Below are 27,122 nucleotides of genomic sequence, written 5' to 3'. Positions count from 1 at the left end.
GGAGGCCACGGGGTAGACCCAGGACACGTTGGGAAGACTATGTCTCCCGGCTGGCCTGGGAACGCCTCGGGATCCCCCGGGAAGAGCTAGAGGGAGTGGCTGGGGAGAGGGAAGTCTGGGTTTCCCTGCTTAGGCTGTTGCCCCCGCGACCCGACCTCGGATAAGCGGAAGATGATGGACGGATGGATGATACAGCAGAGGATTGGGAGAATGTCATGTGGTCGGATGAAACCAAAATAGAACTTTTTGGTATAAACTCAACTGGTGGTGTTTGGAGGAAGAAGAATACTGAGTTGCATCCCAAGAACACCACACCTACTGTGAAGCATGGGGGTGGAAACATCATGCTTTGGGGCTGTTTTTCTGCTAAGGGGACAGGACGATTGATCCGTGTTAAGGAAAGAATGAATGGGGCCATGTATCGTGAGATTTGGAGCCAAAACCTCCTTCCATCAGTGAGAGCTTTGAATGCTTGACCAAATACTTATTTTCCACCATCATTTACAAATAAATTCCTTAAAATTCCTGCTATGTGAATTCCTGGATTTTTTTTCCACATTCTGTTATCATTTTAAGTGGGAGAACTTGCACAATCGCTGGCTGACTAGATACTTTTTTGCCCCACTGTAAATGTATGTATATATATATTGTGAAATACACCAAAATGATCAATTCATTAATCAAATAAAATATACATGACAAAAATCCAATCCCACTTCTGTTCAAATTGAGATTTAATGTTATTTCCTGTTTGCTAATTCAAATTCGAATGCATTCTCATTTCAGTTGGTCGTTTGGACGAGCCTGTTTTAGACCGAGGTGGTCTTGTTTCTGGGTCGCTGTGGCCCAGCCCCGTGTTTATTAATAAAGCCAAACAGAATGGTGGTTGCCGTGGTGACGCATATCTGCAGGCTCGACTGGAGGAGCGGGTGCCAGTGAGAGAGTTCCCCAACGTTGTCTGCTCCCCCATTTCCAACACATTCTCCTCCTGCAGCGAGGCTAAGTAAGTACTGCTTTATTTTGAAAGTCACACTTTTATGGGAAGTGATTGGAGGTTGGAAGGTTTCAGTTTTATGTTGACGATAGGCCTCCATCTTACTCTACTTTACTGACATCCCTTTTTGTGGATGAGAATACAATCATCGTATTTAACTTACAGGTGTCAAAGGCTCATAAAGCAAAAGCAAACGTCCTTTGCAGAGGACGTTGGTCCTAAGGAAGACCTACCTGTGTTCTTAAATAGTTGATTGTTGCTCAAATAAAGCCTTGGAACGTACTTTTCTGTCAGAGTTACTTTGTGACGAACCCCAAGATGCAGAGAAGGAGGCAGGCATGGAGTGAGAAAACATGATTTAATTCCAAACACTAAGACAAAAAACAAACAAAGGGTACAAACTAAAAGCGCGCACGTGGGCGGATAACAAACAAAATTAAAGCTGCAAGCAGCGTTGGTCGGGTCCGCCTTTGGCCGCTGCCAAGCCCTGGTCTAAGTCAGACCTACATAGAGGTCTTTGTTTCATGTCTCTACGACATTCCTAACAGAAGTTACAAGCTGTTTTGTCTGTTTTTTTTCCTAGGGGCTGCTGGAGCGCAATTTTGACTTTTGGGGTTTGTTTTTTTATTAGATGGCAATTTTCGCCAGTCGGGATGTGTGTGTAAAATTTGGTGAGTTTTTAAGCATGTTAAGAGGGTCAAATTACAGATTGGCGTTTCTGGATGTTGTTGATAAATGGCTTTTGCTTTGCATAGTAGAGCTTTAACTTGCACTTTGAAGCATTTTAAGGGGGTCAAATTACAGCTCAAAGAGGCAAAAATGGCATTTTTTAGGAAAATTTGCGCAGGGGTTTTTTGAAGGCGCGTAAAATCCAAACCGGAGAACTTATCCAAACTCTTTCAATAATTTTTAATCAGAAGGGTTCAAAGTCTCTCTTGTGTGAGTTTGAAGCCGAAACGACAAACGAGCTCAGAGGAGATAACGTTTGAAAAAAGGTGACGGGTGTTTACAAATCTTTTATTTTGAAGGGGTAATTTTTAACTTCCTGTTGTTTTTAACTGAAAGATGTCAATCATAAAAATGTAGGTCTAAGTGAGACCTACATAGAGGTTTTTGTTTCAGGTCTCTCCGACATTCCTACCGGAAGTTAGAAGCAGTTTTGTCTCTTTTCTCTTCCTGGGAACAGTTTTTTCTGTGTTTTATTCAAAAATTATGCTAGAGCGCATTTTTGAGTTTTGGGTTTTTTCTTTTTCATGAGATCGCAATTTTTGCCAATCCTGATGTGTGTGCCAAGTTTGGTGAGTTTTGAAGCGTTTTAAGGGGGTCAAATTACCGCTCAAAGAGGCAAAAATAGCATTTTTTGCAAAAATTCTGTTGATTTTAGGTATAAACGTTTCTAATTGGAAATGTAGGTCTAAGTCAGACATACATAGGGGTTTTTGTTTCATGTCTCTATGACATTCCTAACGGAAGTTACAAGCAGTCTGTTTTTTGTCTCTTCCTAGGGGGCGCTAGCACGCAATTTTGATTTTTCGGGCTAGGTTTTTTTATTAGATGGCAATTTTCGTAGATCCTGATGTGTGTGTCAAATATGGTGAGTTTTGAAGCATTTTAAGGGGGTCAAATATCAGCTCAAAGAGGCAAAAATGACATTTTTTAGGAGACTTTGCACAGGGGTTCTTTGAAGGTGCGTAAAATCAAAACCTGAGAACTTATCAAAACTCTGTTCTATACTTTTAATCACAAGGGTTCAATCTCTCTCCTGTGCGAGTTTGAAGCCAAAACAACAAACGCGCTCAGAGGAGATAATATTTGAAGAAAGGTGACCGGTTTTTACAAAACTTTTGTTTTGAAGGGGGGATTGCAAACTTCCTGTTGATTTTTGTTAGGGGTTGTCAATCTATGAAATGTAAGTCTAAGCGAGACCTACATAGAGGTTTTTGTTTCATGTCTCTCTGACATTCTTACCGGAAGTTACAAGCAATTGTGTCTGTGTTTTCTTCCTAGGAGCAGTTTTTTTAGTGTTTTTTAGCGCAATTTTGAGTTTTGGGGTTTGTGTTTTTCATTAAATCGCAATATTTGCCAGTCCTTATGTGTGCGCCAAGTTTGGTGACTTTTGAAGCATTTTAAAGGGGTCAAATTACAGCGCAAAGAGGCAAAAAAATGCATTTTTTGCGCAAATTTTATTTTGAAGGGGTTTTTGCCAACTTCCTGTAGATTTTTGCTGAAAGAAGTGAGTGTATGAAAATTGGGTCTAAGTCAGACCTACATAGCAGTTTTTGTTTCATGTCGCTATGACATTCCTAACAGAAGTTACATGCAGTTTTGTCTGTAATTTTTTCCTAGGGGGCGCTTGAGTGCAATTTTCATTTTGGGGGATTGGTTGCTTAATATGTTGGGAAGGTTTGCTATGTGTGTGTCAAATTTGGTGAGTTTTGAAGCATGTTAAGGGGGTCAAATTACAGCGCGTAGGTGCGGAATAATAATAAAACACAGCAGTTTCAATAGGGTCCTTGGCCCATGGCAAAGGACTCCACAGGAGTCCTTTGCCATGGGCCAAGGACCCTAATAAAGAATAATAAAACACACGACCGGCATAGCTCGGTTGGTAGAGTGGCCGTGCCAGCAACTTGAGGGGTGCAGGTTCGATTCCCGCTTCCGCCATCCTAGTCACTGCCGTTGTGTCCCTGGGGAAGACACTTTACCCACCTGCTCCCAGTGCCACCCACACTGGTTTAAATGTAACTTAGATATTGGGTTTCACTATGTAAAGCGCTTTGAGTCACTAGAGAAAAGCGCTATATAAATATAATTCACTTCACTTCACTTCAGTTTCAATAGGGTCCTTGGCCCATTGCAAAAGGACTCCTGTGGAGTCCTTTTGCAATGGGCCAAGGACCCTAATAAGAGCGCTGACAGGAACTAAAAACAGGAAATATTAACACACACGAGTAAAAACTAAAACACAAACAAACTGTCAGTGGCAAGCCTGACATTTTCGGTCCAAAAAAACACTTCTGACAGGTGTTCTCTTCATCAGCAGCGTTCAGAGGACAGCCATGGAGGACGACCACTTGACGCCTCTCTTCATCCACGAAGAAGAAGACACCGGGGACCCGGAGGGACCTGACGTGGATCCCGGAGAGCAGAGCGACCGTTCGCCTTTTACTTCGGCAAGGAATTCACCTACGCTGCTCGGGCTGTACTTACACCAGATGGATGACCTCCTTCAGAGCTGCGAGGAGACGACGGATATTTCTCTCTGTTCCCACCTCTCTGGGGAGTCGGAAGCCAGCAGTTGGGAAAGCTCCCCGTATTTTTCCACCAGCTGCACAGAAACCCAAGTGGACAAAACAGAATCTTCTCAGGGAGGAGCGGATGTTCCTCACCAGGCGGACTTGCCTCTTACTTTGGCGGGCAACCGGCTGAGCGACACCATGATGAAGTACGAGGGGCGGCTGTTGGGGATGTTGGCCATGCTGGAAAGCCGCATGGAAGACTGGGAGACAAGTCCAGAGTACGTCCCCGTGGAGACAAGTCCAGAGTACGTCCATGTGGAGAACTGTGGGGGGGAAGCAGCACCAGAGGCGAACCCAAGCTATGACGCTTCCTCATTGGCCACAAGTTGTGGGGAGAAGCAAGTGAAAGATGCATCGCCACTTTGTGGGTCTGAAGTGGACGTCTTTGAGGCTCTCAGGTCTCAAATGGAGGAGTGCATCCAGGAGGTGCAGCGCTTGGAGAGCAGGAGAAAAGAATTACTCTCAGAGGTGCTGCAGCTGAGACGGCAGAAAGGCCCAGAAGAAGAAGAAGAAGAGAGGCTGCAAAGCGAGGAGGCGGCCCGCAGAGAGGAGAGGAAGCGGGAGATCCAACGCTTGAGGTGGACAAGAGCGGAGGAGGAGCGGCGGGTGTGGAAGGCGGACCTGGAGACGCAGGAGACGCGGGAGCTGCTGCGCAAGCTGAAGTGGAAGCTGTTCGCTCGGGCTAAGGAGAGTGCGCACGCCCAGGCCGCTCTGAGCAAGCAACGCCAGGAGGTGGCGCTCCTCAGGAGACAGGAGGTAGGACATCTCCAGGCATGCTCAACAGGGGCTGTCCCCATCTGGTATCAAGAAAAGATACAGTATCGGCTGTTCCCATCCGATATCCACATGCATCGAAACGCTGCGATACAAGCAGTCGTACTTCTGCAAAGATGCACAGCCGGTTAAGTTAAAGGCCTACTGAAAGCCACTACTAGCCACCACGCTGTCTGATACTTTATACAGGTGCTGGTCATATTATTAGAATATCATGAAAAAGTTGATTTATTTCATTAATTCCATTTAGAAAGTCGAACTTGTAGAATGTATACATTCATTCCAAACAGACTGATACATCTCAAGTGATTTTTGCCAAAAAGGAGATGATTATAGCTGACAACCAATGAAAAGCCTAAATTCAACATCTCAGAAAATTAGAATATGGTGAAAAGGTCAGATATTGAAGACACCTGGTGCCACACTCTAATTAGCTAACTAACTCAAAACACCTGGAAAAGCCTTTAAATGGTCTCTGGTTTTGATTCTGTATGACACACAATCATGGGAAAGACTGCTAACTTGACAAGTGTCCAAAAGATGACCATTGATACTTTAAAGAAGGAGGGCAAGACACAAAAGGTCATTGCCAAAGAGGTTAGATGTTCCCAGAGCTCTGTGTCCAAGCACATTAATAGAAGACAAAGATGTGGTAGAAAAAAGTGTACAAGCAAGACGGATAAGAGGATTGTCAAACAAAACCGATTCAAAAATGTGGGGGAGATCCACAAAGAGTGGACTGCAGCTGGAGTCAGTGCTTCAAGAACCACCACGCACCGACGTATGCAAGATATGGGCTTCAGCTGTCGCATTCCTTGTGTAAAGCCACTCTTGAATAAGAGACAACGTCAAAAGCGTCTCGCCTGGGCTCAAGACAAAAAGGACTGGACTGCTGCTGAGTGGTCCAAAGTTATGTTTTCAGATGAAAGTAAATGTTGTATCTCCTTTGGAAATCAAGGTCCCAGAGTCTGGAGGAAGACAGGAGAGGCACAGAATCCACGTTGCCTGAAGTCCAGTGTCAAATGTCCACAATGGGTAATGGTCTGGGGTGCCATGTCATCTGCTGGTGTTGGTCCACTGTGTTTCCTGAGGTCTAGGGTCAATGCAGCAGTCTACCAGGAAGTTTTACAACACTTTATGCTGCCTGCCACCGACCAATTTTATGGAGGTGAAGATTTCCTTTTCCAACATGACTTGGCACCTGCACACAGTGCCAAATCTACCAGTACCTGGTTTAAGGAGCACGGTATCCCTGTTCTTGATTGGCCTGCAAACTCACCTGACCTGGAGACTGGTGGACTCCATACCACGCCGTATTTGCTGCAGCAATTCAGGCAAAAGGAGCTGCAACTAAGTATTGATTGCCGTACATGCTGAAACTTTCCATCTTCATACTTTTCAGTTGGCTCACATTTCTAAAAAAATATTTTTTGGTACTAGTCGTAACTAATATTCTAATTTTCTGAGATACTGAATTTGGGATTTTCAGTAATTGTCAGTACTAATCATCAAAATTTAAAGAAATAAACATTTCAAATATATCACTATGTGTGCAATGAATTGATATGATATGTCAGTTTCGCGTTCTGAATATAATTACTGAAATAAATCAACTTTTTCATGATATTCTAATAATATGAACACCACCTGTATATCAATGATGAAATATTAACATTGCAACACATGCCAATACGGACGCTTTGGTTGACTAAATCGCAATTAGAAATTTCCCTCGGGTTTCTTGTTGAAAACGTCACAGAATGATGACCGTGACGTTTCCAACAATAAACTCCTGGGAAATTTAAAATTGCAATTTAGTCACACACACACACACACACGCACAATGATGGGGGGGTGGGGTACACACTTGCTGAACCAGCTTCCTTGCTGCTTTGGTACATGATGGCACAGGTGGGCAGCTGACATGTACAATGACATGACGTCATTCTGCTGAATCAAAAGCATAAGCATATAGTATATGTGTTAAAGGCCTACTGAAATGAGATGTTCTTATTTAAACGGGGATAGCAGCTCCATTCTATGTGTCATACTTGATCATTTTGCGATATTGCCATATTTTAGCTGAAAGGATTTAGTAGAGAACATCCACGATAAAGTTCACAACTTTTGGTCGCTAATAGAAAAGCCTTCCCGGTAAGGTTTATTCAGGTGTACTGGAGAGGAGGCTACGCCGGATAGTCCAACCTCGGATTCAGGAGGAACAGTGTGGTTTTCGTCCTGGTCGTGGAACTGTGGACCAGCTCTATACTCTGGGCAGGGTTCTTGAGGGTGCATGGGAGTTTGCCCAACCAGTCTACATGTGCTTTGTGGACTTGGAGAAGGCATTGGACCGTGTCCCTCGGGAAGTCCTGTGGGAAGTGCTCAGAGAGTATGGGGTATCGGACTGTCTTATTGTGGCGGTCCGCTCCCTGTATGATCAGTGCCAGAGCTTGGTCCGCATTGCCGGCAGTAAGTCGAACACATTTCCAGTGAGGGTTGGACTCCGCCAAGGCTGTCCTTTGTCACCCATTCTGTTCATAACTTTTATGGACAGAATTTCTGGGCGCAGTCAAGGCGTTGAGGGGTTCCGGTTTGGTGACCGCAGGATTAGGTCTCTGCTTTTTGCAGATGATGTGGTCCTGATGGCTTCATCTGACCGGGATCTTCAGCTCTCGCTGGATCGGTTCGCAGCCGAGTGTGAAGCGACCGGAATGAGAATCAGCACCTCCCAAGTCCGAGTCCATGGTTCTCGCCCGGAAAAGGGTGGAATGCCATCTCCGGGTTGGGGAGGAGACCCTGCCCCAAGTGGAGGAGTTCAAGTACCTAGGAGTCTTGTTCACGAGTGAGGGAAGAGTGGATCGTGAGATCGACAGGCGGATCGGTGTGGCGTCTTCAGTAATGCGGACGTTGTACCGATCCGTTGTGGTGAAGAAGGAGCTGAGCCGGAAGGCAAAGCTCTCAATTTAGCGGTCGATCTACGTTCCCATCCTCACCTATGGTCATGAGCTTTGGGTCATGACCGAAAGGATAAGATCACGGGTACAAGCGGCCCAAATGAGTTTGGGTCTCTCCCTTAGAGATAGGGTGAGAAGCTCTGCCATCCGGGAGGAACTCAAAGTAAAGCCGCTGCTCCTCCACATGGAGAGGAGCCAGATGAGGTGGTTCGGGCATCTGGTCAGGATGCCACCCGAACGCCTCCCTAGGGAGGTGTTTAGGGCACGTCCAACCGGTAGGAGGCCACGGGGAAGACCCAGGACACGTTGGGAAGACTATGTCTCCCGGCTGGCCTGGGAACGCCTCGGGATCCCCCGGGAAGAGCTAGACGAAGTGACTGGGGAGAGGGAAGTCTGGGTTTCCCTGCTTAGGCTGTTGCCCCCGCGACCCGACCTCGGATAAGTGGAAGATGATGGATGGATGGATAGAAAAGCCTTGCTGTACCGGAAGTAGCAGACAATGTGCGCGTGACATCACGGGTTGTGGAGCTCCTCACATCTGAACATTGTTTTTAATGGGAGCCACCAGCAGTAAGAGAAATTCGGACCGAGAAAACGACAATTGCCCCATTTAATTTGAGCGAGGATGAAAGATTTGTGAATACGAATATTGATAGTGAAGGACTACAAAAAGAAAAAAGAAAAAAAAGCGACAGCTCCGGGCGGTGGCAGTGTGAGCGTTTCAGATGTAATTAGACACATTTACTTGGATAATTCTGGAAGATCCTTATCTGCTTATTGTTTTAATAGTGTTTAGTGAGATTGTAAAGACATACCTGGAGGTCGGAGGGCTGCGGTGAACACGCAGTGTCTCAGAGAGAAGCCGAGGAGCCAAGCTCACAGCTGCCTTTTAACTGATGTCTCGGTAAGATATATATCACAATTTTCCCCATCCAAAAACATGCTGGTTGACGTAGAGAAAACATGTTCGCTTGACCGCTCTGTGTTGAAGCTACTCAACAAACAAAGAAACACCGGCTGTGTCTCGGTGCTAAAGACAACTGCAATCCACCGCTTTCCACCAACAGCATTCTTCTTTGACGTCTCCACTATTAAATGAACAAATTGCAAAAGATTCAGCAACACAGATGTCCAAAATACTGTGTAATTACGCCATGAACAGAGACGACTTTTAGCCGTGTTTGGTGCAGCACTAATATGTCCTCTGCAGTCCGTGACGTCACGCTCACACGTCATCATTCCGCGACGTTTTCAACAAGAAACTCCCGGGAAATTTAAAATTGCAATTTAGTCAACTAAAGTGGCCGTATTGGCATGTGTTGCAATGTTAATATTTCATCATTGATATATAAACTTGTACGCGTGACGTCACGGACTGTCAGGAAATATTAGCGCTGCACCAAACACGGCTAAAAGTCGTCTGCTTTATCCGCATAATTACACGGTATCTTGGACATCTGTGTTGCTGAATCTTTTGCAATTTGTTCATTTAATAATGGAGACGTCAAAGAAGAATGCTGTTGGTGGAAAGCGGTGGATTGCAGCTGTCTTTAGCACCGAGACACAGCCGATGTTTCTTTGTTTGTTGTGAAGCGGAGCAGTCAAGCGAACATGTTTTCTCTACGTCAACCAGCATGTTTTTGGATGTGGAAAATTGTGATATATATATATATCTTACCAGAGACATCAGTGGATTATTTGTCATCCTGCAGCAGCTGTTTAAAAGGCAGCTGTGAGCTTGGCTCCTCTGCTTCTCTCTGAGACACTGCGTGTTCACCGCAGCCATCCGACCTCGAGGTATGTCTTTACAATCTTTAAAATCTCACTGAAACACTATTAAAACAGTAAGCAGATAAAGGATCTTCCAGAATTATCCTAGTAAATGTGTCTGATTACATCTGAAACGCTCATGTGACTCCCTGAACGCGGGCCACTTAGTCATGTGACTACCTGAACACAGCCCATAGGGCGGGCCACTTACAGTCATGTGACTACCTGAACACAGCCCATAGGGCGGGCCACTTACAGTCATGTGACTACCTGAACACAGGCCATAGGGCGGGCCACTTACAGCCATGTGACTACCTGAACATAGCCCATAGGGTCGGGCCACTTACATTCATGTGACTACCTGAACACAGCCCATAGGGCGGGCCACTTACAGTCATGTGACTACCTGAACATAGCCCATAGGGTCGGGCCACTTACAGTCATGTGACTACCTGAACACAGCCCATAGGGCGGGCCACTTACAGTCATGTGACTACCTGAACGCGGGCCACTTACAGTCATGTGACTACCTGAACACAGCCCATAGGGCGGGCCACTTACAGTCATGTGACTACCTGAACGCGGGCCACTTACAGTCATGTGACTACCTGAACACAGGCCATAGGGCGGGCCACTTACAGTCATGTGACTACCTGAACATAGCCCATAGGGTCGGGCCACTTACAGTCATGTGACTACCTGAACACAGCCCATAGGGCGGGCCACTTACAGTCATGTGACTACCTGAACATAGCCCATAGGGTCGGGCCACTTACAGTCATGTGACTACCTGAACACAGCCCATAGGGCGGGCCACTTACAGTCATGTGACTACCTGAACGCGGGCCACTTACAGTCATGTGACTACCTGAACACAGCCCATAGGGCGGGCCACTTAGTCATGTGACTACCTGAACGCGGGCCACTTAGTCATGTGACTACCTGAACACAGCCCATAGGGCGGGCCACTTACAGTCATGTTACTACCTGAACGCGGGCCACTTACAGTCATGTGACTACCTGAACACAGCCCATAGGGCGGGCCACTTACAGTCATGTGACTACCTGAACGCGGGCCACTTACAGTCATGTGACTACCTGAACACAGCCCATAGGGCGGGCCACTTACAGTCATGTGACTACCTGAACGCGGGCCACTTACAGTCATGTGACTACCTGAACACAGCCCATAGGGCGGGCCACTTACAGTCATGTGACTACCTGAACGCGGGCCACTTACAGTCATGTGACTACCTGAACACAGCCCATAGGGCGGGCCACTTAGTCATGTGACTACCTGAACGCGGGCCACTTAGTCATGTGACTACCTGAACACAGCCCATAGGGCGGGCCACTTACAGTCATGTGACTACCTGAACACAGCCCATAGGGCGGGCCACTTACAGTCATGTGACTACCTGAACACAGGCCATAGGGCGGGCCACTTACAGCCATGTGACTACCTGAACATAGCCCATAGGGTCGGGCCACTTACATTCATGTGACTACCTGAACACAGCCCATAGGGCGGGCCACTTACAGTCATGTGACTACCTGAACATAGCCCATAGGGTCGGGCCACTTACAGTCATGTGACTACCTGAACACAGCCCATAGGGCGGGCCACTTACAGTCATGTGACTACCTGAACGCGGGCCACTTACAGTCATGTGACTACCTGAACACAGCCCATAGGGCGGGCCACTTACAGTCATGTGACTACCTGAACGCGGGCCACTTACAGTCATGTGACTACCTGAACACAGGCCATAGGGCGGGCCACTTACAGTCATGTGACTACCTGAACATAGCCCATAGGGTCGGGCCACTTACAGTCATGTGACTACCTGAACACAGCCCATAGGGCGGGCCACTTACAGTCATGTGACTACCTGAACATAGCCCATAGGGTCGGGCCACTTACAGTCATGTGACTACCTGAACACAGCCCATAGGGCGGGCCACTTACAGTCATGTGACTACCTGAACGCGGGCCACTTACAGTCATGTGACTACCTGAACACAGCCCATAGGGCGGGCCACTTAGTCATGTGACTACCTGAACGCGGGCCACTTAGTCATGTGACTACCTGAACACAGCCCATAGGGCGGGCCACTTACAGTCATGTTACTACCTGAACGCGGGCCACTTACAGTCATGTGACTACCTGAACACAGCCCATAGGGCGGGCCACTTACAGTCATGTGACTACCTGAACGCGGGCCACTTACAGTCATGTGACTACCTGAACACAGCCCATAGGGCGGGCCACTTAGTCATGTGACACCTGAACGCGGGCCACTTAGTCATGTGACTACCTGAACACAGCCCATAGGGCGGGCCACTTAGTCATGTGACTACCTGAACGCGGGCCACTTAGTCATGTGACTACCTGAACACAGCCCATAGGGCGGGCCACTTACAGTCATGTTACTACCTGAACGCGGGCCACTTACAGTCATGTGACTACCTGAACACAGCCCATAGGGCGGGCCACTTACAGTCATGTTACTACCTTAACGCGGGCCACTTACAGTCATGTGACTACCTGAACACAGCCCATAGGGCGGGCCACTTACAGTCATGTGACTACCTGAACGCGGGTCACTTACAGTCATGTGACTACCTGAACACAGCCCATAGGGCGGGCCACTTACAGTCATGTGACTACCTGAACATAGCCCATAGGGTCGGGCCACTTACAGTCATGTGACTACCTGAACACACCCCATAGGGCGGGCCACTTACAGTCATGTGACTACCTGAACGCGGGCCACTTACAGTCATGTGACTACCTGAACGCGGGTCACTGTCGCTTTTTTTTCTTTCTTTTTTTTCTAGTCCTTCACTATCAATATCCTAATTCACGAATCTTTCATCCTCGCTCAAATTAATGGGGAAATTGTCGCTTTCTCGGTCCGAATTGCTCTTACTGCTGGAGGCTCCCATTAAAAACAATGTGAATATGTGTGGAGCTCCACAACCCGTGATGTCACACCCACATCGTCTGCTACTTCCGGTACAGGCAAGGCTTTTCTATTAGCGTGCAAACTTTATCGTGGATGTTCTCTACTAAATCCTTTCAGCAAAAATATGGCAATATGGCGAAATGATCAAGTATGACACATAGAATGGAGCTGCTATCCCCGTTTAAATAAGAACATCTCATTTCAGTAGGTCTTTATGTTGAAGTTAAAGTAGCAATGATTGTCACACACACACCAGGTGTGGTGGAATGACTCTCTGCATTTGACCCATCCCCTTGTTCACCGCCTGGGTGGCCCTGCCCAGGCATCCTTTTTGGTGATTTAACCCCCAATTCCAAGCCTTGATGCTGAGCACCAAGCAGGGAGGTAAGGAGTCACATTTTAATAGTCTTTGGTATGACTCGGCCGGGGTTTGAACTCACAACCTACCCATCTCAGGGCGGACACTGTAACCACGAGGCCACTGACTAGGTTATCTCTCCCAATAAGAACACCATTTCTTCTATTTTGGGTAAAGATAAACATGCTAGGCTACTTGGAGCTAACAGCTACACGACAGCCAAGCACACAAGCGAGACGTACACTTTTGCAGGGTGAAACCGAACATGTGTCAATGTGCACAAGTATCAAATAGTTACAGTTGCATAGTACTTACACACAAGGATTCTCCGAGTTAGAAGCGTGTTAGAAAGTATCCAGCAACAAACGTGTCCGCATCATTTTGACTAGCTACAACGTGAGCTTAACTTCATAGGTTAGTGTTTTTCATACTGACCATTTGTCTCCTTCTCCTTGATCAAACCTTCTCTAACATTCCACACTGCAAAATAAAAGTATGTTTGATTCATGGTATCGGATCAATATCAGTATTGGCTAACATGCCAGGATTCAATATCGGTATGGAATCGGAAATGGAAAAAGTTGTATCGGAACACCTCTATTCCTCAGTCCTATTCCCAGACGTAACTCTCGCCCATTGCTTAACTCCAGGAGACCCTGCAGACTGTGGTCCTCCAGAGGACGGACGAGGGTGTGCAGCTCAAGCTGGCCCACCAGCGCCACCTGCTGGACCTCCTGGCTGAGCTTCACCTGCAGGGCACCAAGCACACCTCCCCTACTATGCAGGAGGAGCTGTGCAAGAGGCACTGCCATGGGGACCTCCAGCAGTACCTGCAGGCCAGCCTGACAGCCCTCCAGAACAGGTAGTCACATGACTGGAAGTGGCCCGCCCTATGGGCTGTGTTCAGTTAGTCACATGACTGGAAGTGGCCCGCCTTATGGGCTGTGTTCAGGTAGTCACATGACTAAGTGGCCCGCGTTCAGGTAGTCACATGACTGTAAGTGGCCCGCCTTATGGGCTGTGTTCAGGTAGTCACATGACTGTAAGTGGCCCGCGTTCAGGTAGTCACATGACTGTAAGTGGCCCGCATTCAGGTAGTCACATGACTGTAAGTGGCCCGCATTCAGGTAGTCACATGACTGTAAGTGGCCCGCGTTCAGGTAGTCACATGACTGTAAGAGGCCCGCGTTCAGGTAGTCACATGACTGTAAGAGGCCCGCGTTCAGGTAGTCACATGACTGTAAGTGGCCCGCGTTCAGGTAGTCACATGACTGTAAGTGGCCCGCATTCAGGTAGTCACATGACTGTAAGTGGCCCGCGTTCAGGTAGTCACATGACTGTAAGAGGCCCGCGTTCAGGTAGTCACATGACTGTAAGTGGCCCGCGTTCAGGTAGTCACATGACTGTAAGAGGCCCGCGTTCAGGTAGTCACATGACTGTAAGTGGCCCGCGTTCAGGTAGTCACATGACTGTAAGTGGCCCGCGTTCAGGTAGTCACATGACTGTAAGTGGCCCGCATTCAGGTAGTCACATGACTGTAAGTGGCCCGCGTTCAGGTAGTCACATGACTGTAAGAGGCCCGCGTTCAGGTAGTCACATGACTGTAAGTGGCCCGCCCTATGGGCTGTGTTCAAGTAGTCACATGACTAAGTGGCCCGCGTTCAGGTAGTCACATGAATGTAAGTGGCCCGCGTTCAGGTAGTCACATGACTGTAAGTGGCCCGCGTTCAGGTAGTCACATGAATGTAAGTGGCCCGCGTTCAGGTAGTCACATGACTGTAAGTGGCCCGCGTTCAGGTAGTCACATGACTGTAAGTGGCCCGCGTTCAGGTAGTCACATGACTAAGTAGCCTGCGTTCAGGTAGTCACATGACTGTAAGTGGCCCGCGTTCAGGTAGTCACATGACTGTAAGTGGCCCGCGTTCAGGTAGTCACATGACTGTAAGAGGCCCGCGTTCAGGTAGTCACATGACTGTAAGTGGCCCGCGTTCAGGTAGTCACATGACTGTAAGTGGCCCGCATTCAGGTAGTCACATGACTGTAAGTGGCCCGCGTTCAGGTAGTCACATGACTGTAAGAGGCCCGCGTTCAGGTAGTCACATGACTGTAAGTGGCCCGCGTTCAGGTAGTCACATGACTGTAAGTGGCCCGCCCTATGGGCTGTGTTCAAGTAGTCACATGACTAAGTGGCCCGCGTTCAGGTAGTCACATGACTGTAAGTGGCCCGCGTTCAGGTAGTCACATGACTGTAAGAGGCCCGCGTTCAGGTAGTCACATGACTGTAAGAGGCCCGCGTTCAGGTAGTCACATGACTGTAAGTGGCCCGCCCTATGGGCTGTGTTCAAGTAGTCACATGACTAAGTGGCCCGCGTTCAGGTAGTCACATGAATGTAAGTGGCCCGCGTTCAGGTAGTCACATGACTGTAAGTGGCCCGCGTTCAGGTAGTCACATGACTGTAAGTGGCCCGCGTTCAGGTAGTCACATGACTAAGTGGCCCGCGTTCAGGTAGTCACATGACTGTAAGTGGCCCGCGTTCAGGTAGTCACATGACTAAGTGGCCTGCGTTCAGGTAGTCACATGACTGTAAGTGGCCCGCGTTCAGGTAGTCACATGACTGTAAGTGGCCCGCATTCAGGTAGTCACATGACTGTAAGTGGCCCGCGTTCAGGTAGTCACATGACTGTAAGAGGCCCGCGTTCAGGTAGTCACATGACTGTAAGTGGCCCGCGTTCAGGTAGTCACATGACTGTAAGTGGCCCGCATTCAGGTAGTCACATGACTGTAAGTGGCCCGCGTTCAGGTAGTCACATGACTGTAAGAGGCCCGCGTTCAGGTAGTCACATGACTGTAAGTGGCCCGCGTTCAGGTAGTCACATGACTGTAAGTGGCCCGCCCTATGGGCTGTGTTCAAGTAGTCACATGACTAAGTGGCCCGCGTTCAGGTAGTCACATGAATGTAAGTGGCCCGCGTTCAGGTAGTCACATGAATGTAAGTGGCCCGCGTTCAGGTAGTCACATGAATGTAAGTGGCCCGCGTTCAGGTAGTCACATGACTGTAAGTGGCCCGCGTTCAGGTAGTCACATGACTAAGTGGCCCGCGTTCAGGTAGTCACATGAATGTAAGTGGCCCGCGTTCAGGTAGTCACATGACTGTAAGTGGCCCGCGTTCAGGTAGTCACATGACTAAGTGGCCCGCGTTCAGGTAGTCACATGACTGTAAGTGGCCCGCGTTCAGGTAGTCACATGACTAAGTGGCCTGCGTTCAGGTAGTCACATGACTGTAAGTGGCCCGCGTTCAGGTAGTCACATGACTAAGTGGCCTGCGTTCAGGTAGTCACATGACTGTAAGTGGCCCGCGTTCAGGTAGTCACATGACTGTAAGTGGCCCGCGTTCAGGTAGTCACATGACTAAGTGGCCCGCGTTCAGGTAGTCACATGACTGTAAGTGGCCCGCGTTCAGGTAGTCACATGACTGTAAGTGGCCCGCGTTCAGGTAGTCACATGACTCTAAGTGGCCCGCCCTATGGGCTGTGTTCAGGTAGTCACATGACTGTAAGTGGCCCGCGTTCAGGTAGTCACATGACTGTAAGTGGCCCGCCCTATGGGCTGTGTTCAGGTAGTCACATGACTAAGTGGCCCGCGTTCAGGTAGTCACATGACTGTAAGTGGCCCGCGTTCAGGTAGTCACATGACTGTAAGTGGCCCGCCCTATGGGCTGTGTTCAGGTAGTCACATGACTAAGTGGCCTGCGTTCAGGTAGTCACATGACTGTAAGTGGCCCGCGTTCAGGTAGTCACATGACTGTAAGTGGCCCGCCCTATGGGCTGTGTTCAGGTAGTCACATGACTAAGTGGCCTGCGTTCAGGTAGTCACATGACTAAGTGGCCTGCGTTCAGGTAGTCACATGACTGTAAGTGGCCCGCGTTCAGGTAGTCACATGACTCTAAGTGGCCCGCCCTATGGGCTGTGTTCAGGTAGTCACATGACTGTAAGTGGCCCGCGTTCAGGTAGTCACATGACTAAGTGGCCTGCGTTCAGGTAGTCACATGACTGTAAGTGGCCCGCCCTATGGGCTGTGTTCAGGTAGTCACATGACTAAGTGGCCCGCGTTCAGGTAGTCACATGACTGTAAGTGGCCCGCGTTCAGGTAGTCACATGACAGTAAGTGGCCCGCGTTCAGGTAGTCACAAGACTAAGTGGCCCGCGTTCAGGTAGTCACATGACTGTAAGTGGCCCGCGTTCAGGTAGTCACATGACTGTAAGTGGCCCGCATTCAGGTAGTCACATGACTGTAAGTGGCCCGCGTTCAGGTAGTCACATGACTGTAAGAGGCCCGCGTTCAGGTAGTCACATGACTGTAAGTGGCCCGCGTTCAGGTAGTCACATGACTGTAAGTGGCCCGCCCTATGGGCTGTGTTCAAGTAGTCACATGACTAAGTGGCCCGCGTTCAGGTAGTCACATGAATGTAAGTGGCCCGCGTTCAGGTAGTCACATGAATGTAAGTGGCCCGCGTTCAGGTAGTCACATGAATGTAAGTGGCCCGCGTTCAGGTAGTCACATGACTGTAAGTGGCCCGCGTTCAGGTAGTCACATGACTAAGTGGCCCGCGTTCAGGTAGTCACATGAATGTAAGTGGCCCGCGTTCAGGTAGTCACATGACTGTAAGTGGCCCGCGTTCAGGTAGTCACATGACTAAGTGGCCCGCGTTCAGGTAGTCACATGACTGTAAGTGGCCCGCGTTCAGGTAGTCACATGACTAAGTGGCCTGCGTTCAGGTAGTCACATGACTGTAAGTGGCCCGCGTTCAGGTAGTCACATGACTAAGTGGCCTGCGTTCAGGTAGTCACATGACTGTAAGTGGCCCGCGTTCAGGTAGTCACATGACTGTAAGTGGCCCGCGTTCAGGTAGTCACATGACTAAGTGGCCCGCGTTCAGGTAGTCACATGACTGTAAGTGGCCCGCGTTCAGGTAGTCACATGACTGTAAGTGGCCCGCGTTCAGGTAGTCACATGACTCTAAGTGGCCCGCCCTATGGGCTGTGTTCAGGTAGTCACATGACTGTAAGTGGCCCGCGTTCAGGTAGTCACATGACTGTAAGTGGCCCGCCCTATGGGCTGTGTTCAGGTAGTCACATGACTAAGTGGCCCGCGTTCAGGTAGTCACATGACTGTAAGTGGCCCGCGTTCAGGTAGTCACATGACTGTAAGTGGCCCGCCCTATGGGCTGTGTTCAGGTAGTCACATGACTAAGTGGCCTGCGTTCAGGTAGTCACATGACTGTAAGTGGCCCGCGTTCAGGTAGTCACATGACTGTAAGTGGCCCGCCCTATGGGCTGTGTTCAGGTAGTCACATGACTAAGTGGCCTGCGTTCAGGTAGTCACATGACTAAGTGGCCTGCGTTCAGGTAGTCACATGACTAAGTGGCCTGCGTTCAGGTAGTCACATGACTGTAAGTGGCCCGCGTTCAGGTAGTCACATGACTAAGTGGCCTGCGTTCAGGTAGTCACATGACTGTAAGTGGCCCGCGTTCAGGTAGTCACATGACTGTAAGTGGCCCGCCCTATGGGCTGTGTTCAGGTAGTCACATGACTGTAAGTGGCCCGCGTTCAGGTAGTCACATGACTAAGTGGCCTGCGTTCAGGTAGTCACATGACTGTAAGTGGCCCGCCCTATGGGCTGTGTTCAGGTAGTCACATGACTGTAAGTGGCCCGCGTTCAGGTAGTCACATGACTAAGTGGCCCGCGTTCAGGTAGTCACATGACTCTAAGTGGCCCGCCCTATGGGCTGTGTTCAGGTAGTCACATGACTGTAAGTGGCCCGCGTTCAGGTAGTCACATGACTAAGTGGCCTGCGTTCAGGTAGTCACATGACTGTAAGTGGCCCGCCCTATGGGCTGTGTTCAGGTAGTCACATGACTAAGTGGCCCGCGTTCAGGTAGTCACATGACTGTAAGTGGCCCGCGTTCAGGTAGTCACATGACAGTAAGTGGCCCGCGTTCAGGTAGTCACAAGACTAAGTGGCCCGCGTTCAGGTAGTCACATGACTAAGTGGCCTGCGTTCAGGTAGTCACATGACTGTAAGTGGCCCGCGTTCAGGTAGTCACATGACTGTAAGTGGCCCGCCCTATGGGTTGTGTTCAGACTGCTTTACAAATATGTCGGACACATGGTCCATGACTTCTGGGAGAATGAAGTCAAGTGAAAACATTTCCTTCCTTCCTTTCCGGGCCGTCATGCTGACATTGTGCTGGCGTGTGGCAAACGTCGCAGGTACGAGCCCGTCTTGCTGGCCTTGCTGAAGAGGAAGGAGACGACAACGCGGTCTTGTGCAAAGTCCAAGGAGCAGGCCCAGGAGCTCAGGGCCCAGTTAAGACCCCTGCAGGAGGAGACCCAAAGACTGGTGCTCCAGAGAGCTCGCATGGAGCAGAAAGTCAAACTGCGACACATGCAGAGGGAAGAGGATGCTCAGCACTATCAGGTGAATGTGGATGCAATATCAATGGGCTTCATGCCGATGGAATGATATCATCGGATGGCTACTGCACTCTATGTGCACTTTCATCAAAACTGCTGCACTTTATATACTTCTGCACTTGAAATGAAGCTGCCAGAACACTATAACTATAATTTGTTCATCACTACATCATTTTAATATCTCATGCCATCGTTTTGTGAACGCTAGCTGCAGCATAAAAGAGACTCCAGATGGAAATGAGCATGGTGCTAATGAATGGATGAATGAATGGGTTTATTTTGAGCCATGCAAACAAAACAAGAGAATGACATAAAATACAAAAGAAATATATAGATACATTATTTTTACACCTACATTGAAAACATTACATTTGACTAATCTTTTGTAGATGTCAAGATCGGCTCAAAAGGGAGTGGGAAGAAGTAAACTTATTAGGTCCCACCCCTATACATATACAATATATATATACAATATATAATACAATAATATATATAATATAATTCAATTCAGTGGTTGCTGCTATATATTGTCTATATATAATACATTTAAATTCACACACACACATATATACAATTTATATATATATATATATATATATATATATATGTATATGTATATATATATATATATATATATATATATATATATATATACATACATATACACATACACACACAATCACATACACACACACATGCATATACCCAAAGTACACACATATCCATCACACACACACCTATATAAATACAATATATATAATAGTATATATAATATACACTTTTGTCTAAACATTATTAACAGTTTATGGTGCCTATGGGAACAAGCTTTCATTTTGACTGTGATATTTGTGGTTAATAGTGGATCTGTGGCTGTGGAGCCATTGCCCCTGATAGACAGATGGATAGATGGATAGATAGATGGATAGATAGATAGATAGATGGATAGATAGTACTTTATTTATTCCGTCAGGAGAGTTCCTTCAGGAAAATTAAAATTTTCAGCACAATCCCATTCAAGATCAGACAAACATTACAGGGAGACAGAACAGGATCGCTGACGGGTCTGCCGGCTTCCAGCGCCCCTTACAAAAAAGATGACATACAGGTAAACAAGGGGGGGGGAGAAAAAAATAGAAGATTAAAATAAAATTAAAAAATCGGTCTTAGCCTAGGTCCTGGAGTGGGGGTGCAGACTGAGGCCAAGGGGAAAAAAAACCAACAACTCATAGCCATGGTACACATCCCTCTTCCATGTGTGTAAGAGGGAAACATCAAACATCAAAGAACACATAGGACATTAAAGACATTAAAGCAGCAGATACAACCAGACACTTCTACATACAGCTATGAATAAAAAGTAAAAGAAACATATCCACTCTGGTGCCCTCTGCGGTGTTCCACGCCATCGTCCGCTGGGATGGGGGGAGCATGGCCAGAGACAGGAGCAGACCCAACAAAGCAACCAAGACAGCCGACTCCACTCTCCAGTGTCCAGTCCGCATGGATGAGCGAGGATACGTCCAAGGTGACTGAGGTGTCCGACACCTGCTCACTCAGCCAAGACACCGCGAAGCCTCTCCGTCCCAGTAGCTCAGTGCTAGCTCCGCAGCCCTGTCCCCTCATCCGCATCTCCTCCAGTCCCTCCATACAGACTCCGGTGTAGCAGAGACCCAGCAGCTGGTCTCCATGGCCAAAAGGCTGCCGGGAGGCAGATCCAGAAGTCCACAAAAAAAGCACCGCAGAGGTCACGAAAGTGCCATCCCTTGTCACACAGTCCCAAAGGGTCCCGGACCAAAATGCAAAAAAATATAATACCACATGAAAAACAAGAGGGAAACACAAAAGGATGACACAAGAGCACAGAGTTCCTGCCTACAGCAGCCACTACAGCAGCGCCATCTTGGGAAAAAAAAAAAAAAAAACAGGACCTGAGGACCACTCTTGCTATGTGTCCTATGCTGTGCATTAAAAGAGACGAGGGGAGCCCCCTGCCAGAGGAGTTATCCACCAACATAAGATTCCCCCACTCGCCTGCCCTGTACTCCAGATAGTGGACCCAAATCCCTTTTCTTAGTTTCCATCGGCACCAATTCTTTAGTCAGAATTCATATTTGTTTTTACATTTGCAGAAAATTTGTATTACTCACATTGCATATAGGATTGTTTGTGTACACACACACACACACACACACATGCGCACACACACACACAATTCAATGTATTCCTCTCATTGATACTAATTCATATAGTTGAACTAGTTGGGTGATGTCATAGAAGTAATAATAATAATGATAATATCAACAATGACTAAACAATAATAATATCGATAATGATAACAATAATAATAACAATATGAACAATAGCAATAGCAATGACAATAAATGAAATGATGACAATAATACATATAAAATAATGATGATGATAACAACAACAATAATAATAATAATAACAATAATCCTTATTAGCCAGTGATGGAGTTTAACACTTAGGCGTCCATGTTCACATTCATATACATTGCACATACCATTTTTTTGTATCTTGTTTTGAACTGATGGACATTTGAACATTGCTTGAGCTCCACATCTAATCCGTTCCAAAGTTTCACTCCACCTACAGACACACACTAACTTTTCCTGGTAGTTCTTACTGTTGGAATAGTAAAGATACTACACCCCCTTAGATTATCAACTCCTTCTCTGTGTTTGAAATGTATTTGAATATTGGCAGGTAGAACCTTTTTGTTTGCTTTAAATAATAATTGAGCTGTATTAAAATCAACTAGATCAGGCAGTTTTAATAATTTAGATAATAAAAATCAAATATTTGTGTGGTCACAATATCCCACCTTGTGTAGAATTCTTATTGCACGTTTTTGGAGTGTAACCAGGGGATGTAGTGAAGTTTTGTAGTTTTTTTGGAGTGTAACCAGGGGATGTAGTGAAGTTTTGTAGTTGTTTTGGAGTGTAACCAGGGGATGTAGTGAAGTTTTGTAGTTTTTTTGGAGTGTAACCAGGGGATGTAGTGAAGTTTTGTAGTTTTTTTGGAGTGTAACCAGGGGATGTAGTGAAGTTTTGTAGTTTTTTTGGAGTGTAACCAGGGGATGTAGTGAAGTTTTGTAGTTGTTTTGGAGTGTAACCAGGGGATGTAGTGAAGTTTTGTAGTTTTTTTGGAGTGTAACCAGGGGATGTAGTGAAGTTTTGTAGTTGTTTTGGAGTGTAACCAGGGGATGTAATGAAGTTTTGTAGTTGTTTTGGAGTGTAACCAGGGGATGTAGTGAAGTTTTGTAGTTGTTTTGGAGTGTAACCGGGGGATGTAGTGAAGTTTTGTAGTTTTTTTGGAGGTAACCGGGGGATGTAGTGAAGTTTTGTAGTTGTTTTGGAGTGTAACCAGGGGATGTAGTGAAGTTTTGTAGTTTTTTTGGAGTGTAACCAGGGGATGTAGTGAAGTTTTGTAGTTGTTTTGGAGTGTAACCAGGGGATGTAGTGACATTTTGTAGTTGTTTTGGAGTGTAACCAGGGGATGTAGTGAACTTTTGTAGTTGTTTTGGAGTGTAACCAGGGGATGTAGTGACGTTTTGTAGTTGTTTTGGAGTGTAGCCAGGGGATGTAGTGAAGTTTTGTAGTTGTTTTGGAGTGTAACCAGGGAATGTAGTGAAGTTTTGTAGTTTTTTTGGAGTGTAACCAGGGGATGTAGTGAAGTTTTGTAGTTTTTTTGGAGTGTAACCAGGGGATGTAGTGAAGTTTTGTAGTTTTTTTGGAGTGTAACCAGGGGATGTAGTGAAGTTTTGTAGTTGTTTTGGAGTGTAACCAGGGGATGTAGTGAAGTTTTGTAGTTTTTTTGGAATGTAACCAGGGGATGTAGTGAAGTTTTGTAGTTTTTTTGGAGTGTAACCAGGGGATGTAGTGAAGTTTTGTAGTTGTTTTGGAGTGTAACCAGGGGATGTAGTGAAGTTTTGTAGTTTTTTTGGAGTGTAACCAGGGGATGTAGTGAAGTTTTGTAGGTTTTTTGGAGTGTAACCAGGGGATGTAGTGAAGTTTTGTAGTTTTTTTGGAGTGTAACCAGGGGATGTAGTGAAGTTTTGTAGTTGTTTTGGAGTGTAACCAGGGGATGTAGTGAAGTTTAGTAGTTTTTTTGGAGTGTAACCAGGGGATGTAGTGAGGTTTTGTAGTTGTTTTGGAGTGTAACCAGGGGATGTAGTGAAGTTTTGTAATTGTTTAGGAGTGTAACCAGGGGATGTAGTGAAGTTTTGTAGTTGTTTTGGAGTGTAACCAGGGGATGTAGTGAAGTTTTGTAGTTGTTTTGGAGTGTAACCAGGGGATGTAGTGAAGTTTTGTAGTTGTTTTGGAGTGTAACCAGGGGATGTAGTGAAGTTTTGTAGTTGTTTTGGAGTGTAACCAGGGGATGTAGTGAAGTTTTGTAGTTGTTTTGGAGTGTAACCAGGGGATGTAGTGAAGTTTTGTAGTTGTTTAGGAGTGTAACCAGGGGATGTAGTGAAGTTTTGTAGTTGTTTTGGAGTGTAACCAGGGGATGTAGTGAAGTTTTGTAGTTTTTTTGGAGTGTAACCAGGGGATGTAGTGAAGTTTTGTAGTTGTTTTGGAGTGTAACCAGGGGATGTAGTGAAGTTTTGTAGTTGTTTTGGAGTGTTACCAGGGGATGTAGTGAAGTTTTGTAGTTGTTTTGGAGTGTAACCAGGGGATGTAGTGAAGTTTTGGAGTTGTTTTGGAGTGTAACCAGGGGATGTAGTGAAGTTTTGTAGTTTTTTTGGAGTGTAACCAGGGGATGTAGTGAACTTTTGTAGTTGTTTTGGAGTGTAACCAGGGGATGTAGTGAAGTTTTGTAGGTTTTTTGGAGTGTAACCAGGGGATGTAGTGAAGTTTTGTAGTTGTTTTGGAGTGTAACCAGGGGATGTAGTGAAGTTTTGTAGTTGTTTTTGGAGTGTAACCAGGGGATGTAGTGAAGTTTTGTAGTTGTTTTGGAGTGTAACCAGGGGATGTAGTGAAGTTTTGTAGTTGTTTTGGAGTGTAACCAGGGGATGTAGTGAAGTTTTGTAGTTGTTTTGGAGTGTAACCAGGGGATGTAGTGAAGTTTTGTAGTTGTTTTGGAGTGTAACCAGGGGATGTAGTGAAGTTTTGTCGTTTTTTTGGAGTGTAACCAGGGGATGTAGTGAAGTTTTGTAGTTGTTTTGGAGTGTAACCAGGGGATGTAGTGAAGTTTTGTAGTTGTTTTGGAGTGTAACCAGGGGATGTAGTGAAGTTTTGTAGTTGTTTTGGAGTGTAACCAGGGGATGTAGTGAAGTTTTGTCGTTTTTTTGGAGTGTAACCAGGGGATGTAGTGAAGTTTTGTCGTTTTTTTGGAGTGTAACCAGGGGATGTAGTGAAGTTTTGTAGTTTTTTTGGAGTGTAACCAGGGGATGTAGTGAAGTTTTGTAGTTTTTTTGGAGTGTAACCAGGGGATGTAGTGAAGTTTTGTAGTTGTTTTGGAGTGTAACCAGGGGATGTAGTGAAGTTTTGTAGTTTTTTTGGAGTGTAACCAGGGGATGTCGTGAAGTTTTGTCGTTTTTTTGGAGTGTAACCAGGGGATGTAGTGAAGTTTTGTAGTTTTTTTGGAGTGTAACCAGGGGATGTAGTGAAGTTTTGTAGTTGTTTTGGAGTGTAACCAGGGGATGTAGTGAAGTTTTGTAGTTGTTTTGGAGTGTAACCAGGGGATGTAGTGAAGTTTTGTAGTTTTTTTGGAGTGTAACCAGGGGATGTAGTGAAGTTTTGTAGTTGTTTTGGAGTGTAACCAGGGGATGTAGTGAAGTTTTGTAGTTTTTTTGGAGTGTAACCAGGGGATGTAGTGAAGTTTTGTAGTTTTTTTGGAGTGTAACCAGGGGATGTAGCGAAGTTTTGTAGTTTTTTTGGAGTGTAACCAGGGGATGTAGTGAAGTTTTGTAGTTTTTTTGGAGTGTAACCAGGGGATGTAGTGAAGTTTTGTAGTTGTTTTGGAGTGTAACCAGGGGATGTAGTGAAGTTTTGTAATTTTTTTGGAGTGTAACCAGGGGATGTAGTGAAGTTTTGTAGTTTTTTTGGAGTGTAACCAGGGGATGTAGTGAAGTTTTGTAGTTGTTTTGGAGTGTAACCAGGGGATGTAGTGAAGTTTTGTAGTTTTTTTGGAGTGTAACCAGGGGATGTAGTGAAGTTTTGTAGTTGTTTTGGAGTGTAACCAGGGGATGTAGTGAAGTTTTGTAGTTTTTTTGGAGTGTAACCAGGGGATGTAGTGAAGTTTTGTAGTTTTTTTGGAGTGTAACCAGGGGATGTAGTGAAATTTTGTAGTTGTTTTGGAGTGTAACAAGGGGATGTAGTGAAGTTTTGTAGTTGTTTTGGAGTGTAACCAGGGGATGTAGTGAAGTTTTGTAGTTTTTTTGGAGTGTAACCAGGGGATTTAGTGAAATTTTGTAGTTGTTTTGGAGTGTAACAAGGGGATGTAGTGAAGTTTTGTAGTTGTTTTGGAGTGTAACCAGGGGATGTAGTGAAGTTTTGTAGTTGTTTTGGAGTGTAACCAGGGGATGTAGTGAAGTTTTGTAGTTGTTTTGGAGTGTAACCAGGGGATGTAGTGAAGTTTTGTAGTTGTTGCCCCAGATTTCTATGCAGTAATTTAGATATTGTAAGACCAATGAACAATATAATAAATGCAGAGCTGGGTCATTTAAGAAGAATTTGGATTTATTGATAATAGAGATGGTTTTGGAGATGTTGCTTTGTATATGTTTTATGTGTGGTTTCCAGCTTAATTTATTATCAATAGTGACTCCTAAGAATTTAATTTCTGACACCGTTTCTAGAATCACGCCATCTATATTTATTGCTGGTCCTGGATTGGAAAATAGCCGAATAACATAACTTTTGTTTTCTTTAAATCAAGGGATCATTTGTTTATATCTAACGCACATTGTCCTTCAAATAAATAAAAACCAACAAACAAAAGCAGCAGGCAAATTGTCCCGAGAACATTTATTTTTTTCAATTCATGCTTTTTATTTCCAGGAGAATATCCGTCGCCTGGAGGAGAGCCACAGAGACTTGAAGATGGAGTTGATGGTGCAGAAGAGAAAGAACAAAGAAGCAGAAGATATAAGAGATTGCCTTTCCAAACAGATCCTCTTGTGTAGGTGAGACTTGTTCATCAGCTTGTATTGTTAGATTGCACAGTAAAGTACATATTGCCTACAATTGAGCACCAAATGCTAACCAACCAAGATGTTTTCCAACTTGTTTAATCAGTTCCTGGTAACCAGCTGGTGTTTCTGACAGGTCCGCTGTTGGAGACCAGCACAGCTTGCAACTCACAGAGGAAATATAAAAATGTGTCTTTCAATAGAGGTTCTAAAATGCACTTTAGATACATGCACTGTTGTTGTATTGTATGTTCCACGCCCTGCACACAGCAGCCATTGTTATTATTGTCTGCTTACAAAACACAACCAATGTTGAGGAATGAAATGTTCTTTTTTTAATAAAATGATGACTCAACGTTGTCGCAGACAACTG

General features: G+C 46.1%; 1 protein-coding gene across 1 annotated transcript; it reads left to right on the top strand.

Moving 5' to 3' along the window:
- Nucleotides 1–802: 802 nt before the first annotated feature.
- On the top strand, nt 803–27,122 carry sync (syncoilin, intermediate filament protein). Its single transcript, XM_061882653.1, has 6 exons — nt 803–1,003; nt 4,035–5,049; nt 13,770–13,981; nt 19,393–19,600; nt 26,619–26,743; nt 26,886–27,122. The coding sequence occupies exons 2-6, from the start codon at nt 4,054–4,056 to the stop codon at nt 26,932–26,934; spliced, it is 1,590 nt and encodes a 529-aa protein (XP_061738637.1). The 5' UTR covers nt 803–1,003; nt 4,035–4,053; the 3' UTR covers nt 26,935–27,122.

The sequence above is a fragment of the Nerophis ophidion genome, linkage group LG21 (genome assembly GCF_033978795.1).
Source record: "Nerophis ophidion isolate RoL-2023_Sa linkage group LG21, RoL_Noph_v1.0, whole genome shotgun sequence".
NCBI lineage: Eukaryota > Metazoa > Chordata > Actinopteri > Syngnathiformes > Syngnathidae > Nerophis > Nerophis ophidion.
This window is presented reverse-complemented; position numbering and strand designations above follow the sequence as displayed.